Source organism: Oryctolagus cuniculus, chromosome 3, assembly GCF_964237555.1.
Source record: "Oryctolagus cuniculus chromosome 3, mOryCun1.1, whole genome shotgun sequence".
NCBI lineage: Eukaryota > Metazoa > Chordata > Mammalia > Lagomorpha > Leporidae > Oryctolagus > Oryctolagus cuniculus.
In genome coordinates, this window is record NC_091434.1 from 182030110 (window position 1) to 182045939 (window position 15830).

The following is a 15830-nucleotide window of genomic DNA, read 5'->3' on the forward strand; positions in this document are numbered from 1 at the left end:
GGCATTGCGGCACAGCAGGTTAAGTTTCCACCTGGGATGCCAGCGTCCCATATACCTGCCACTCCGAGACTCCTCTGCTCCACTTCTGGTCAGCTCCCTGCTAATGCACGTAGAAAGCAGAGGGAGATGGGTCAAGTACTGCAGCCCTTCTGCAGCCATGAGAGAGACCCAGAGAGGCTCCTGGCATCAGCCAGGCTCAGGCCTGGCCATTGCAGCCATCTGAGGAGTGACCCGACAGATGGATGATCTCTGTCTCTTCATCTCTATCTATAACCTTGCCTTTCAAATAAATAAATAAATCTTTTAAAAAAAATAAGTGACTTTTGTTAATGATTTATGCCATAGAGAACACAGTACAGAAAGGGTATACTAACGTGTAATCTATGTATAGGGAGTTACGACAATCTAGAGGAATCATTTTCTTCCCCTGCCACCCTATTGAAGGAAGGAAGTCACCCACCACTCACTAAGGTCCCACTAGACACTCACTCGTGCAGGAGAGGCCGCACCACTGTGCTGCCCTCCACGTGGGCCTTGTGCATCAGGGTGTAGAGATAGGGCAGCAGGGTGTATCTGGTCTCCAGGACGCTTCTGGAAAGATTCACAAAGGTGGCGTTCCAGGACACAGGGTCCTGTCTCTGCAAAAGAGGAAGAGGACTGTGAGGAGCTCAGCCTAGACGGTCTCAGGTACTTAAAGGACCCACTTAATGCTTATTCCTTATGCAGAACACACACAGCTACATCAAGATAATTATCAATAAGCCTCAAAATAGTCTTAATTCATTACAAAAGGTCCCTGTAGCTTTCCCAGGAGACAATAAAATTTCCTAGATGACATTCTTCTTGGGATCTGCTTGGTTCAAGTCTGCCTATAAGAAGAATAATCTAAAGATACTGGGAGTTGGATTCACGAAGACACAGGGTTGAAGGATTTTAAATATGCCCTAGGATGACAGATGGCTTTAATTGTAGCTCACAAATGGAGGGGGAATGCCCTACCTTGGTCCCTTCAGTGTTGTGGTTCCTGGAGAAGGGGTAAAAGGCCCCCAGCTGCATCCAGCGAGCACACATCTCATATTCAGCGTCTTGAAAGAACCCACAGATGTCTGCTCCTGTCTGAACCGAGAAGCAAGAAAAGGGGCCTGCTGAGGGTTTCTGAACGCTGGCTCCAGCTCCCAGGTCAGCAGGAGGGATCCAGGGACACTTACATAGGGAATGCCAAAGAGGCTGAACTCCATCATGCCTGCAAAGGGAAGCAGAGCGGGTGAGACCAGGCCCTGAGCCCTGCCTCCTGCTCCCCTCACCGCCCCCTCCCTGCCAGCAGGGGCCCTGCCACAAGGCTGCACACCAATGATAGACTTCCTCAGCTGGTCCCACGCGGCTGTGTTGTCTCCCAGCCAGTGTCCCCCCCAGCGGCCAGAAGAGGGGAACGTGGAGCGGGTGATGACGATCCCTCGCTGTCCCGTCACCTCCTGCACGGCTCTGGGTGGAGGGAAAGGAGGTGAGCTGAGGGCAGAGCAGGAGATGGAAAGGCACAGAGCTCCTGCCCTCGGGGCCCTGAACCCAGGACACGGTCCCTGATGTCTGCTGCATGGCTGCAGGGATACGGAAATCAGCCAGCGTGAGGCCCCCACCGACTCCTCCCAGACCATGGACATGGCTATCATGGGTGTGTCTCTGCACAGTGTTGTACCATGACTGTCACCATGCAGTAAACTCACTGGGTTGCCCCCAAATAGCAAGTAACCCCTAATTCCTGCCATTTATCTCCCCAGTGCAGTTCTGTGCCAGAGACTGTCCTTTTCGCCTTCATGGACCACGTAATGGTGACGCCATCGAATTACAACAGAACCCAAAAATCCTTAATGAGTGACAGCAAAGCATCATTTTCACAGGACAATGTGTTCATCATGTGTGTGCAATAATTCAGATGTAAACAATTCTATTGCACTGCTGTCAAACAGAAGTATAATATCACAACACACACAGCACATAATTCTGAATTCTGATAATCAGTGAACATATTGCTAGTTTATATATTTCACATCCTATACATCTGTCATTATTTTAGAATATATTCCAAATTCTTAAAAATAAGTCTAATGTAAAACAGTATGTCTCTGGTAAAACAGTATGCTGCTCTAGTGGCTGCCTTGTGTATCTCACATTCGCTGCGTCTCTGAGTACATCCAGAGATTCTGTGGAGTGACTGATAGAGCCTCAAGGTTCCTGTGTGCACCCTACGATGTTCATACGGTGATGAAATCACCTAGTGATGCGTCTCAGAACACAGTGTCTCACCATCGCTGTATTAGGTCCTGTATATTTGGAATGAGAAGAGGTGAATTTCTTTACAATACTTTATTTAGGATAATGCGCATTATTCATTGAGCTGAGAATTGGCTTTGTGTTACCAGATTGTGTCAGAGTGGGTTAAGACACCTCTCACTTCACTGGCATCCCTTATTGGGTGCCAGCTCGAGTCTTCTGATCTAGCTCCTTGCTGATGTGACTGTGAAAGCAGAGGCAGAATAAGTGCTTGGACCCCTGCCTCATATGTGAAAGGCCCAGATGGACTTCCAGGCTCACGGCTTCATCTTGACCCAGGCCTGGCCACTGGGGCCACTTGTGTAATGAACTAGAGATGAAGAGCTCTCTATTTCTCTGCCTCTTTCCCTCTCTCCGTCACTCTGCTTTTCAAATAAATACATCTGTTTAAAAATAGTTTTGTGATAATTCATTAGAGCAACTATTGACTATCTGACAAAAAAAAAAAAGCCAAAAGTAAAATTTCCAAAAGGATGGTTCACTTTTGAAATAAAGGAGAGGGCTGTCCAGTCCTATGTATTCCCTTGGTCACTTGTAAATAAAACTATTACAGCAGCTGCTGCAATGTATACGATCACTAAATCTCCATGTGCGTCTCCCCAAACTTAATGATAAAAATTATTAGACTGAATATATAAACCAGTGACATACTTGTTCATTATAACTATCAAGTATTCTACAGTGTGCATAACTGTGTATGCCAGACTTTTATTTGACTGCCAGTGCAGTAGGTCTGTTTATACTTGCGTCACCATAAACATGTGAGTAATGTATTGTGCTAACTCTTACAATGGTTATAACATTGCTACGTAATAGGACTATGGGATACCCATTTGTCAGATAACACTTTAAATCTGTCTTCCAAATTATAAGCACAGGTCCTGACTCTGGCTCAATGAGTGCTTGCTTAGTAAATGGGAATTGCTACAAGTAGCTTCATCCATCACTGGCTGACCTGAAGGCTGCACCCAGTGGAGAAGGGAGACAGTGACTCACTCGTAGGTGGGTCTGGTCTGGGACCACCCGTACAGGCTGTGCACGTCGTAGTGCCGCACACGGGAGCCGTCTGGCAGGATCTGCTCGCTCTCCATGCACAGGGTCTTGCTGTTCAGGCCGGTGCCCCTGGACTCCAGGTCTGGGGGAGAAGATGCGGGGATGTTAAAGCCAGCTCTGATCCCGGGTGTCTTGTGCTTCTCTCCAAGAGACTGGATCCTGGGTCCTAGATAACTTGACCTCAGCACGAGTCCATCTCGTCTTCAACAGAGGTGTGGGAGCACCTCTGCTCTGAGACTCAAGGGTACCTGCAGCGTTCTGAACATCAAGTGCATTGAACAAAGAAGTTTGGGGAAGAATGCACGGCTGTCAGCAGAGCTTGACAGGCTCCGATCTAGATTTCAACATGCAAATGATCTCATAATCATTACCATAATGCTAGGAGGAGGACAGTGTCGGCAGCATTTTATGTTTTAGAAAACCAAAATTCAGAAATGTCACATAATCTGTGGGAAGTCACACAGCTCTGGGGCCGACACTGAACACAAGTTAGCTACAAAGTCCATCTACTCCATGACAAGGGAACAATACTATTCTCGGGCAACACACCTCTTGAAGGAATTAACGTGAGCCTAGGTCATTAAGAAATCCAGTCTTGAGGGTCCTTTGGAGACATTACAACAGGTATCACCTCTCTGAACAAATCTGAGAAATTCACCCTATGGGGCCGAGGGACTTGCACACACCCAAGTAAGAAAACCACTTAAAGTGCCATAGCACCAACAGACAAGACCCTGGCCACTGGGCTCTCAATGGCTATGGCTCTGCTAGTGAGGGGAACAAGGGTCCTTACGTGGCATGTAGGGGGGATGGTTCAGAATGGGATCCGTGCAGCCTGCAGGAACTGCCCCATTCACAAAGCTTGCCGGTTCATTCATGTCCTAGAAATGTCAACACAGACACCGCTTACTTTTCAAGGCAGGTACAACTTGTCAATTCAAGACCAGGTTGTTAGGAATAATCATCCAATACCCAGTTCTCCCTGTAGATGCAAGTCCAATAAGGCTCAACAAATCCAAAGAATAATTGCCTAAGGAGACTGATCGCCCCCTACAGCATAACTAGCTAGAGGTATAAAAAATTCTCCATCAAAGTTGGAGATTGCAAAAGTCCAAGGTATTTATTGTAATCTCCTGTGAGGGTTCACAGCAGGAACCTCAGGTGAGGTACCAGGTGTCAGGTTTAGGGAGGGTTCTCTGTGGAAGTACACTCTAATGCATTCAGTATCTGTGTGGAAGTGCACTCTAATGTGTCCAGTATCTGTGTGGGGGACACTCTAACGCGTTCACTATCTGTGTGGGGGACACTCTAATGCGTTCAGTATCTGTGTGGGGGACACTCTAACGTGTTCAGTATCTGTGTGGGGGACACTCTAACGCGTCCAGTATCTGTGTGGGGGACACTCTAACATGTTCAGTATCTGTGTGGGGGACACTCTAACGTGTTCAGTATCTGTGTGGGGGACACTCTAACGCGTCCAGTATCTGTGTGGGGGACACTCTAACGCGTCCAGTATCTGTGTGGGGGACACTCTAACATGTTCAGTATCTGTGTGGGGGACACTCTAATGCGTTCAGTATCTGTGTGGGGGACACTCTAACGTGTCCAGTATCTGTGTGGGGGACACTCTAATGCGTTCAGTATCTGTGTGGGGGAGATTATAGTCCTTTTGACTAAAGCTCAGGGATACTCCTGTCTAACTACACAGAGTTAGACAAACATGCATTGATGCACATGTGTACCCACACACACACACACACACACACACTTACAATCCATAAGCCGTCGAACTTCAAGCTCTTCTCTGGGTTCTGTGGGTTGGTGTACATTTCTTGTATTTCCCTCTTCCACCAGCTGACAGTTGAATTACGGAAAAAGTCTGGGAAGGCCGCATAAGCTCTGTATTGCTGTAAGAATTAAATACAGTCCATTTGTCCCAAACACATATATTGGGCAGTAGACAGGCACTATCTGAGATCTCATGCAAAGTCTAATACCACAGATGAAAGTCTCATCAGAGCCTAAGTGACGTTCTTGACTCACTAGAAAAACAGTGACATTAAGAATGCGAGGCTTGAGCAAACTGCACTCTTAGCTTTTTTCTCTCTCGCTGTCAGCACAAATTCTAACACACTGGCCCCTTCATCTCAGGTGTTACTGGCCCAACACACAACACTGCCTTGGCAACCTGCCCTACTTGATCTTGTTTTTTCCCTGTTATATCTACTGCCAGAGAATAGATACACAGTCCAACAGCCATCAGCCTGGTCCCTGTGTGACTTTCTCATTTACATCGGGAGTACAGTTGCTGCCTCCTGGTTCTGGGACTCAGGGGATCTGAGCTTAACACCAGGTGACGGCATCACTGGACCACAGTATCATTCAGTCTTGTTACTCCATCGAAGCTATCCCAGTCTTGAACTCTAGGTCCTCAAACTATGCTATTTCTCTTAATATCTGCCTTCCCTCTCTGACTTACCAATTGCCCTGAAAAGAAATTCGTCTAGATAATCCATGAAATCTGGCCTGCCTCCTGCCAGTCCTGCTCCAGATGACTGGCATATGCGTGTGTACCAGCTTCAACCCTCTATTACATGGAAAGAGCTTCCCAAATGGGTCATTTTCCCCGATTTTAAGTGGCTGATCCCTTAATTCACAGCTTCTGTGCTGTGCTCACCAAAACAACGATTTATCTGATTCATCCTTGATCCTAATGGAACTTCTAGGCATGGCAATTTATGCCACATTGCAGACACAGAGGCCAGCTTCTGTGTTTCTCCAACTCTGGACAAGATCTTCCCCCACCTTCCCAGCTCTGTTAGGGAGGCTGCATTGGCTAAATACGCCCTGCTGCCTTCCTACCCAGGAAGGAAATTTGATGTTGAAGAAAAGTTAGATGAGGCCAGGCAAGGCCCTTGCTCTGCAGAAGGGTGTCCACGCATACCATCATCAGAGCAATTAACGACAACACAAGGAAGCTGCACCAGCCCACTGGGCACACATCGCTACCAAGAGTGAGGCTGCACATTTCCTCAACCAGCAAGAAACCACAGACTCATTCAAGCAGCAGGTGCTTACTGAAGCAGGGAACAAATTCTGGTGCAGAGAATGTGAACCTGGGTCCATCTCAAGCAAGAACCTGCACCCAGAAGAAAGTAATTTTAACTTAAAGTTGGAAACTGAGAAGTGAAGGGAAAGTTGAGAGCCCCAAAGAAGAATGGGAGGCACAGGAGACTTAGGAGTGAAGATGGAGAAGCCTGATGATGAAAAAAGATGTAGAGAAAAAAGACCCAACCACGAAAGACAAAAGTTAGAGGCTGTTTCAAAGGATTAGCCAAGACAACAACAAGGGACTAAAACAGAAAAAAATGTACTTCTTGGAGTTTTCATCCTGTAGAAATTCCCTGAGTCTTCAGGATTTGAAAATTGGACTTGAAGTCCCTTCTCTGTCACCCACAACTATGGACAACTAAAGTAAGCTCTCTGAGTTCTATATCCCACGAATGCTAACAACTGAGCCCAAGTTGGGAGTAGAATACCACACACACTGACTCCCAGGACATGTCCCATAAACGTTTTCCCTGGCTATGGTCACGTCCATTGTGTGGGCACGTCCAGTACCCTGAGTTATGGCTGCCACTTCCTAGCAATCCTGCTTTCACTCGACACCCACAGGGGGTCTCTTACCTCCACTTGACTGTCCCAGTCCAGAGAGCTGTTCACAACAACACCAGGGTAGTCAGGCCAGACCTGTGCAGAGAAAAAGGTTCAACATCAACACATCTGTCCAGTTTCCTTGCATAGTATTTCCTAAGAAACTTTAAGCCATGGACCTAATGGAAATACTACTTTAATTATCATGTAGGATTTCTCTAGATAAAGTAGATCCCCATGAGGCATGAGAAGCCCTCAACTGTATTAACAGTGATTGAAAAAAGTGAGAACTTTTGCCCTCAAGGTCCAAATTAAAAGGGCTAAAAAACCACAGGCACAAACATAGCATGACCCACCCCGGGCTGGGCACTGGCAGATCACTGCCCAGCTCATACCTTTCCCCAGACAATGCCGCCGCCATTTGGGTATTTGATGAAGACGTCGTCCTCCACACCCCGAGTGAAGGCAGGGTAAGGCTGCGTCTCATTGCCAGAGATCGCTGGGTCCTGAAATCAAACCACAAGTCAGCTGCGAAAACCAAAGCTGGCAATGGCAAGGACATGAAAAAGGAGAACTCCTGCAGAGAGAAGGCCTTAGGGTCCCCTGGGTGGTAGTTTCTGGACTCCAGGGAAATGCATTTCCTAGTGGGGCTTCCATTTCCTGCTCACTCCACAGAAGGAAGGACAGCACAGGGCCTTCTCCCCCACAGCCCATCAGCCTCCCCACATGACATCACGTGAGCACCAACCAGGATGAGGATGACCCGCATCCCATCGCCACGCAGGCGCTGGATCAGAGCTGGGAGCCCAGCAAACTTGGGGCTGAGGGTGAAGTCCAGCTGCCGCTCCATGTAGTCGATGTCTGAGTACTGCACGTCCTGGGGAGAGACACAGGGCCACCGATGCTGCTGCGGTCCAAGCCCAGGCTCCACTAGCAGCCCTCTGCCACGGCGCCCTGAGTTACAGACAGCTTCCTTTATATGCTTCCACATCTCAGTTATGGGTTAAGTATAGATTCGGGAAATTCATCTAATTTTTCAAACGTTCAGCCACACAACAGAATGTGTGTTCATTCAGCAGACAACATGGATTGTAAATGTACTACAAAACAAAAACCCATAAGGGCTTTGCAACATTCAATCTAAAGAATAATCAAACACTGATATCTTATTTTTTATTAAATATAGCAAGCTGTTTGCTTTATTAATGGAATAATTATAAACAATCAAAAAGTTAAATGAAATTATATTAATATGTAAGAGGTCCACTGAAGTATTTTCTGTTAGAATGTGTTTCCACTACATTTCTTTTGGGAACCAGACACATAATTCCTTCATTCAACCAGTGATTTGTTCCAAGCTGATGCAGCACTGGGCTGTAGTATGAGTAGAGAGTTAGAACTAAGGACCTTCTTGCATCTTCACAAATGTCTTCAGAGCCATGGCTAAGTCTGAGTTAATGTTCTCCAGTTAAGCAACACTTAATATCTGTGTACAGCCTGCAGTCATTTGTTCTGGCACTGTCAAGGCAATTGCAGGTGGGACTCAAATTCAATAAATCTATAGCAGGTTAATTATTATTTATTTGAAAGGCAGAGTTACAGAGAGAGAGAGAGAGAGAGAGAGAGACAGAGAAAGATCTTCCATCTGCTGGTTCACTCCCCAAATGATCACAATAGCCAAAGTTGGGCTGATTCAAGGCCAGGAGCCAGGAACCTCTTCTAGGTCGCCCACAATCCAACTCCCTTAGTAATGGGCCTGGGAAAGTAGCGAATAATGTTTCAAGATCTTGAGCCCCTGCACCCATGTGGGAGTCCTGGAAGAATCTCCTGGCTCCTGGCTTTGGCCTGGCCCAGCCCTAACTGTTGCAGTCATTTGGGGAGTGAACCAGCAGATGGAAAACCTCTCTCTCTCTCTCTCTCTCTCTCTCTCTCTCTTTGCCTCTCCACCTCTCTGCCTCTCCCTCTCTGTAATTTTGACTTTCAAATAAATACATAAATAAATAAATACATCTTTTGAAAAAAGGAAGAGAAAGAAAAAAGGTTCCCTACTCTTGTTTTAGTAAACCTTTCATTTTTATGGAATCAAGGATTTTTTGACTAGATGTTTTGATGTCATATAAAAGAAATGGAAAGAAGCACAATGTAGCAGAAAGAGTGATGGAGCCAGCCCGATCTCCTCCTTTTGCAAACCACTGTGAATGTTTGAGCTCCATCTTTGTAAGGAGACATGAACTTCCATTTGTATTACTGTGCTGAGGTAAGGAACAGTGTGACATTGCGTAAGAAAGCATTTTGTATCTTTCTACAACTTTGTAAAACTCTCACAGAGGGTCCAGATACAGAGACCCCTGGGTGAGTGTGAGGTCCAGAACCAGGCCCCAGCACTGAGAACTTACATAGGGGATCTGGGCCGCCACCATGTCATCATACAGGTTGGCAATCTCCGTGTCATTCTCATAGCCATAGCGACACAGCTGGAAGCCCAGGGACCAGTAAGGCACCATCACAGGACGGCCAATCACCTGGGAAGTAGACACCAAGTATTAGTCCTCAAGAAGCAGAAACTGGATTAAAGTTCTGTATGAAGTGATAGAATATTTTTCAGTGTTCCTAGCTCAACAATTAACACATTCAAATCCAGAGAGAAACGGAGGTGATTCAGAGCCCTTGAGATACCATGGAGAGAAATCCCCGCTAACCTTGAGTTCCTTCTCTGAGAATTATGGGAAATCTGATTTTTCTCTGATGTCTAGAAGTGGTCTACCTCACTTCTCAGACTCCAGATGCAACCATTTTGGTTTAACATTCAGGCTCCAGGTCCTGCTGACTACAAACTTGAGTGAAATTTAAGTGACCACTTTGCTCATTAATTTCTTACGTGTATACTTGGGCATAAAATAGTATCAGCTCATGGTGTTTTTCTGTAAACTTAGTAAACTGATATGCAGCTACTTGATAAGTAAATGGAAATGGAATTATAAGATAAACAACTTACATTGGGGCAAAAATATTTTGAAATATATGCAAATGAACAGTCTTCAAAAAGTCCATAGGAAATGCATACAATAAAGCATGCATGGATATCAATTTTTTACACCAAAATGAACTTACCTTTTAACGCCATTTTCCATGAACCCACTGAAGGACCCTCATAATGAAATGTGCTTTGGCATGCAGTAAGTAGCGGAGAAGTGAAATACAATAAGCATTACATAGGGGTGTGTGTTGTGCCACAACAGTCACAACCGTCACTATCACCCTGACGATGACAACATAATCAACACTATCACTTCCACCAGTACCACCACTGCCATCACCTCTACCACTTTCACTTAACTTTTAATCCACACCAAAGACCATACCAACAACAACGTCACCACCTCCACCACCACCACTACCATCCTCCAGCATCACTGCCATCAATCCACCACCACTACCACCACCATCACCACTACCACCACCATCTCTCCCCAACCATCACCACCACCAAAACAACACGCCCACCATCCATCGCTCTATAATCATCACCATCATGACTGCCATCATTAATAGTAACACTACCACACCTGTTTCTCTCCAGTGCCTATAGAAGCTATGAATTTAAGCATTCTTATATTTATTTCTTCTTAACCTATACTCTACCTTTTTCTAAAAAGGACTAACAATTCCAGGTATCCACCTGAGAGTTGCTCCTATGAACATGGGTTTGGCACACAGAATGCGCCAAACTTGACACTTGGCAGCCAGCGGACTCTCTCCTACCTCGGTGTACTGCTGAGTGACAAGCTCTGGAGTGGGCCCCAAGAACACATAGAAGTCCAGAACTCCCCCTGTGGTCCGGTACGTCAGGGCAGGCGTGGGCTGGAACGTCACATCTGCAATACAGAAAATGCCGACCATGCTGGAATCCTTCAAGGTGAGCAATCGTCCCAGAAATCCACACCTTCTCCATCTCCCTGTGCTCTCCTCCCTGCTGCAGAACTTGGAGCTACACCCACACAGAACTGAAGCAGGAGGCACTCACCTCAGTTTTTATATAACTATCTTTTCTCAAACACCAGAGGTTCCCTTTAAGATTGCCACAGATATTTTTTCAAATCCTCGTACCCAGAAATCACTGTAATTGACTTATAATTGGCTCTCCTTTCCTGACTTCCACATATTTGAAACTCATTTTCTGTCATTTCTTATGTAGATATTTATCAAAATAAGTGTTGGGTGAGATATTACTACTTGCTAGTGGGCTGGAAGAAACAGAAAATATAAACAGAAAGAAGATACATCATGCCTACAAGATGACATTTTTGAACACGAGAGTAGTTGAATGAAATATATTCTAAAGTTACTCTAGCAATAACAGTGCACAAAAGTAATGAGAGTAACTAGCACAGGCTTACCCATGGCATTGCTGTTCAGCAGGAGCACTCCGTGGGCACTGCCATCCTCCTCCAGGCCCATGTAGTAGGGGTGCACACCATAGGAATTCATCTTGTACTAACAACCAGGACAGAGAGGCGGCACGAGTTAAGAGACATTGTAGTTGACAGACAAACCCAGCAAATTCCCATGGGGCCAGTCTTCCTTGTGACTGATTAAACACAGGTGACCAGAGAGCCTGGGAACTACACCCCTGGTGGAGAAGCAGAAGGGGGGACCCAGCAGGTGGAGTCTGGCAGGGCACAGCACAGCGCGTGCACACCCAGCGCTGGCAGAGGGGCAGACACAGAACCCAGCGCTCCGTCCTTACCCCCGGGGGCTGGTCTCGGGAGAACATGCCCCACGTGTGCCAGTTCAGGTCTCTCCTGAAGGCCGTGTGCTCCGTCTCCCCAAAGCCGTACAGGTACGCGGAGGGCAGGCGGGTGGAGATGCGGATGAACAGGTCGTTGAACAGGAAGCCGAGCAGCTGAGAGTCCCAGCTGCAACACAGACAGGGGTTGGGAGCAGACACGGACCTCCCTCGGGGCCCCGAGCAGCTGGCTTTCCCAGGACAGCACTTACATGACAGCGCCTGTGCTCTTGCGGCGAACCACCACCCCGAATGGGTTCTCCCCAATGGAGACCTCGTAGAGCCGACTCTCAGGGCTGCTGGCTGGAACCCCGGGTAAGTTCAGAGGGACTGGGACCTCATACCGACTGTTGTTGGGGTCATAGATCTAGGCCAGAGGGAACAGGTGTTAGACAAGGGTGCAGGTGGGGGAATAAGGTTTGCTGTTCCATCACACACAGGGTGATTACACTTAATAGAATAATATTTTGTAATTAAAAAGGGATAAAATAAAGCATTTTAATGTTGTCATTACAGAGAAATGATGGATTCTGAGATGATGGATAACTGAAATATCCTGACTTCATCAATACATCATGAGTAAATGTATCAAAACCTTGATTCTACACCACACAGATGTAGAATTCCATATGTAAACTATAATAAGGACCTTAAGCACTGATAGTTTCATTTAAATCAGTACCCTTAGAGGAACCTTAATGTGTTTGACAAACAGCCTATATGCTGTATATTTTTGTCTTCTTTAAGTTCATGATGGCTAGGATTTCATTATCATACCAAAGAATAAAGTCAGGTTTAACATTTTGACCTGAGTCTGTCACATAATTTTTAAGGCCCCTTTTACAGTCATACACTCACTTGGACTTTGGTACCAACTGGAAAGATAATTCTGAAGTCAGTGTGATATTTCTGAATATACTATGTTCTATTTTGTGTATCGCTTACGAGTGAATACCTGAACACTTCTCAGAATTGAAAAATCTCCCCAAACCCACAACTTTTTATTAAAATAATTATGAATGTCCCTGCTGAAAGTGGTAAGAAAATATGGTTCATGATTATCTCTACATGATGCTATATGGCACAATGGATGTGATCTGAATAAGTCGGGGCTATGACTTTAAGAAATCCACCTGCTAATGGGAAGCGAGCGAGCAGCAGCCGCAGTTCCTGGACGATGTGTGCTAGTGCAGCTCCGTCAAAGGGCTGTGAGGCCATGGAAAGGAAGTGCCCGACAGTTTCTGAGAGACGAGCGATTTTCATAGGAAATACAGACTGAGTCTTAAAACCTTTGTACCCTTTAACCAAGCACAGATGAGATCAAGCTGTCGTTTTCTAAACCGCCATCACAGTCCGAGTGCCACTTCCACTCCTAGTCACTCTGCTTCCAATCCAGGTTTCTGCCAGTGCACTGGGAAGGCAGCAAACGATGACCCACGTGAATGGGCTCCTGCCACCCATATGCAGCACCTGGGAGGAATCATGGGCTCCTAGCCTCAGCCGTCCCAGTCCTGGCTGCCTTGTTCATTTGAGTAGTGAACCAGCAAGTGGCAAATCTCTCTTTCTCCAACATTCCAATTTCAAATAAATTTTAAAAGAAATCATACACACAATGTAACAAAGGTACAAAATGCTAAAGAAACTCAGAAGATGATAATACACTGGAGAGGGCTACTTCATGGTCAAGAGGCAGAAAAAGAAGAGTTAAGGCTAAAAACCCAGAAAAGTTGATTCTTTCAAACCCATTAGGTTCCTGCTACATGGAAGAGCTACAGTGAAGATACAAACACCAAACAGCATCATGCCTGCAGAGAAGAGTCCACTTGGACTTGGATTTGGAGAACCTTTCACACAACACCACGAGGCGCCTCATTCATTTACTCTCAACAAACATCTGAGTGCTTACACACTCACAGGCCCTGCTGGATTTGAGAAGCAAAATGCAAAAGGACAAATTCCTGTCCCCGACACACTTACAGTTCCATAGATAAATCTAACACCACCTAAGCACTGCTGAATCTCTAGATGTAGATAAATCACGGAAGGAAAAAAAAGCACTGTCTGTGGCTGAACGTTTCACAGGTTCCTCAAATTCAGGATAAAGCCTGAACCAATGATTGTATATTGACCAAGCACAAGCCTTTTTTTTTTTTTTTTGACAGGCAGAGTTAGACAGTGAGAGAGAGAGAGAGAGAGAGAGAGAAGGTCTTCCTTCCATTGGTTCACCCCCAAATGGCTGCTATGGCCAGTGTGCTGCGCCAATCCGAAGCCAGGAGCCAGGTGCCTCCTCCTGGTCTCCCATGCGGGTGCAGGGCCCAAGCACCTGGGCCATCCTCCACTGCCTTCCCAGGCCACAGCAGAGAGCTGGACTGAAAGAGAAACAACCAGGACAGAATCCGGCACCCCAACCGGGACTAGAACCCGGTGTGCCGGCGCCACAGGCAAGGATTAGCCAAGTGAGCCGCGGCGCCGGCCAAGCACAAGCCTTTTCAAGATTCCTGATTTCAGAACCAGCACTGCTATTCACAGGCAGATGCAGGTTAGAAACAAGGTCACCATTTGCCATGATTCTCTGTCCTCACCAGCACCTAATTTCAATTTCTCATTCCAAAATAAGCCCATGGCTCCTCACACCCCTACCTGAGCCTACTCCCAGACTCACTCATCACTTGGCCTGCAGAGACTCTCACAATTTGTCTCTCCACATGCAATCTTGCTCACCCCACCATTTTTCCGATAGTAACCTTTTCAAAATTAAGAGCAGGACAAATCAATGCCTCTGCATTGTTCTTAGGATCAGGATGAGATCTAGTCCACTAGCATGTGATCAACTTAGAAAAGCAAACTCATTTAAGGATCCTGTAACCTGGAATGGCAAAAAGTAATGCAACTGAAAAGGGCTTTCCCGTGTCTGATGCAGACGCCGGGCTTACCTTAAACTGCAGCATTTCATTCTTGTGGTAGGTCACTTGCAGGCGCAGGGGGTTCACGGGTGTGGAAGGGAAGGCGTTGGCTTCAACAGAGGACTTTAGGGAGATGTCAGCAGAGGCCCCATCTGAGTGATACTGAACATTGCTGACCGAGTATAGATCATTGACGAAGTAGCAGAAAGGGACCCCAGGAGAAGTGGATTCCTGAAAAACAAGGAATATGATGGGTGAGCTTGTGGCCTTAGAAACAGAAAATACCAAGAAAGAGTGGGGGATGCAGTGTATAGGACAAGAGGGCGAGTCCATTACTCATTCACTATCACATCAGTGGGTGATGTCAAAAGTTAAATCCCTGACCTTCAAGAACAATATATATATATATAGTGGGGAGCAACTCAGACTAGACTGTTACTGGAATTAAGACTTATTCTATGCATCTGCTCTCCCACAATATGGCGCTGGGAGAGGAGGAAACAGCTTCTACACAGCTGCCTCCAGTTCAACCAATAGACTGTGGGACCTGCTCCTGATTGGAGGAGAGCAGCGTACTCGGTGTGTGGGTAGCAGAGTTGGGATTGGTGGAAGAGGACTATAAAGGAGGAGAGAGACAACATGCACCAGGAACATCTAAGAGGAACATCTATCTGAAGGAACACCTGTGCAGCCCCCGAGAGAGCCGGCCGGCGGTGTGCCGCTCCCCCGCGGAAGTGGGGAAAGTGGCAGGGGGAACCGCCCTTCCACGGAGGTGGAAGGGTCGGTAGCCAACCCAGGAAGAACCAGCAGCAAACCCAGGGAGGGCCGAGGAGACAAAAGAACAGCGCAGGGTCCTGTGTCGTTCCTCCGCGAAGAGGGGGAGCGACATAATGGTGCCGTGACTCGGATATGAAGCCTAGGCAGGGTTTAGTGTCGTTCCCCCATGAAGAGGGGGAGCGACATAATGGTGCCGTGACTCGGATAGGAACCCTAGGCAGGGTTTAGTGTCGTTCCTCCGCGAAGAGGGGGAGCGACATATATAGTTTATATATAACAACATATATAATATATAAACAATATATAGTGTTTATTTAATGTACTTAATA

General features: G+C 46.5%; 1 protein-coding gene across 1 annotated transcript in view; it reads right to left on the minus strand.

Annotated features, from left to right (window-relative positions):
- Positions 1-15830, minus strand: part of LOC100358478 (maltase-glucoamylase) — a 170825-nt gene that overhangs the window by 73031 nt on the left and 81964 nt on the right. The window contains exons 49-64 of the mRNA XM_070069892.1: positions 14755-14955; positions 12034-12188; positions 11783-11951; positions 11433-11529; positions 10798-10910; positions 9432-9557; positions 7784-7912; positions 7431-7541; positions 7069-7131; positions 5154-5288; positions 4175-4262; positions 3325-3463; positions 1349-1482; positions 1209-1243; positions 1000-1116; positions 490-638 (exon numbers count right to left, since the gene is read on the minus strand). Coding sequence (XP_069925993.1) covers positions 490-638; positions 1000-1116; positions 1209-1243; positions 1349-1482; positions 3325-3463; positions 4175-4262; positions 5154-5288; positions 7069-7131; positions 7431-7541; positions 7784-7912; positions 9432-9557; positions 10798-10910; positions 11433-11529; positions 11783-11951; positions 12034-12188; positions 14755-14955 — 1961 coding nt within the window. The remainder of the gene's footprint in view (positions 1-489; positions 639-999; positions 1117-1208; positions 1244-1348; positions 1483-3324; positions 3464-4174; positions 4263-5153; positions 5289-7068; positions 7132-7430; positions 7542-7783; positions 7913-9431; positions 9558-10797; positions 10911-11432; positions 11530-11782; positions 11952-12033; positions 12189-14754; positions 14956-15830) is intronic.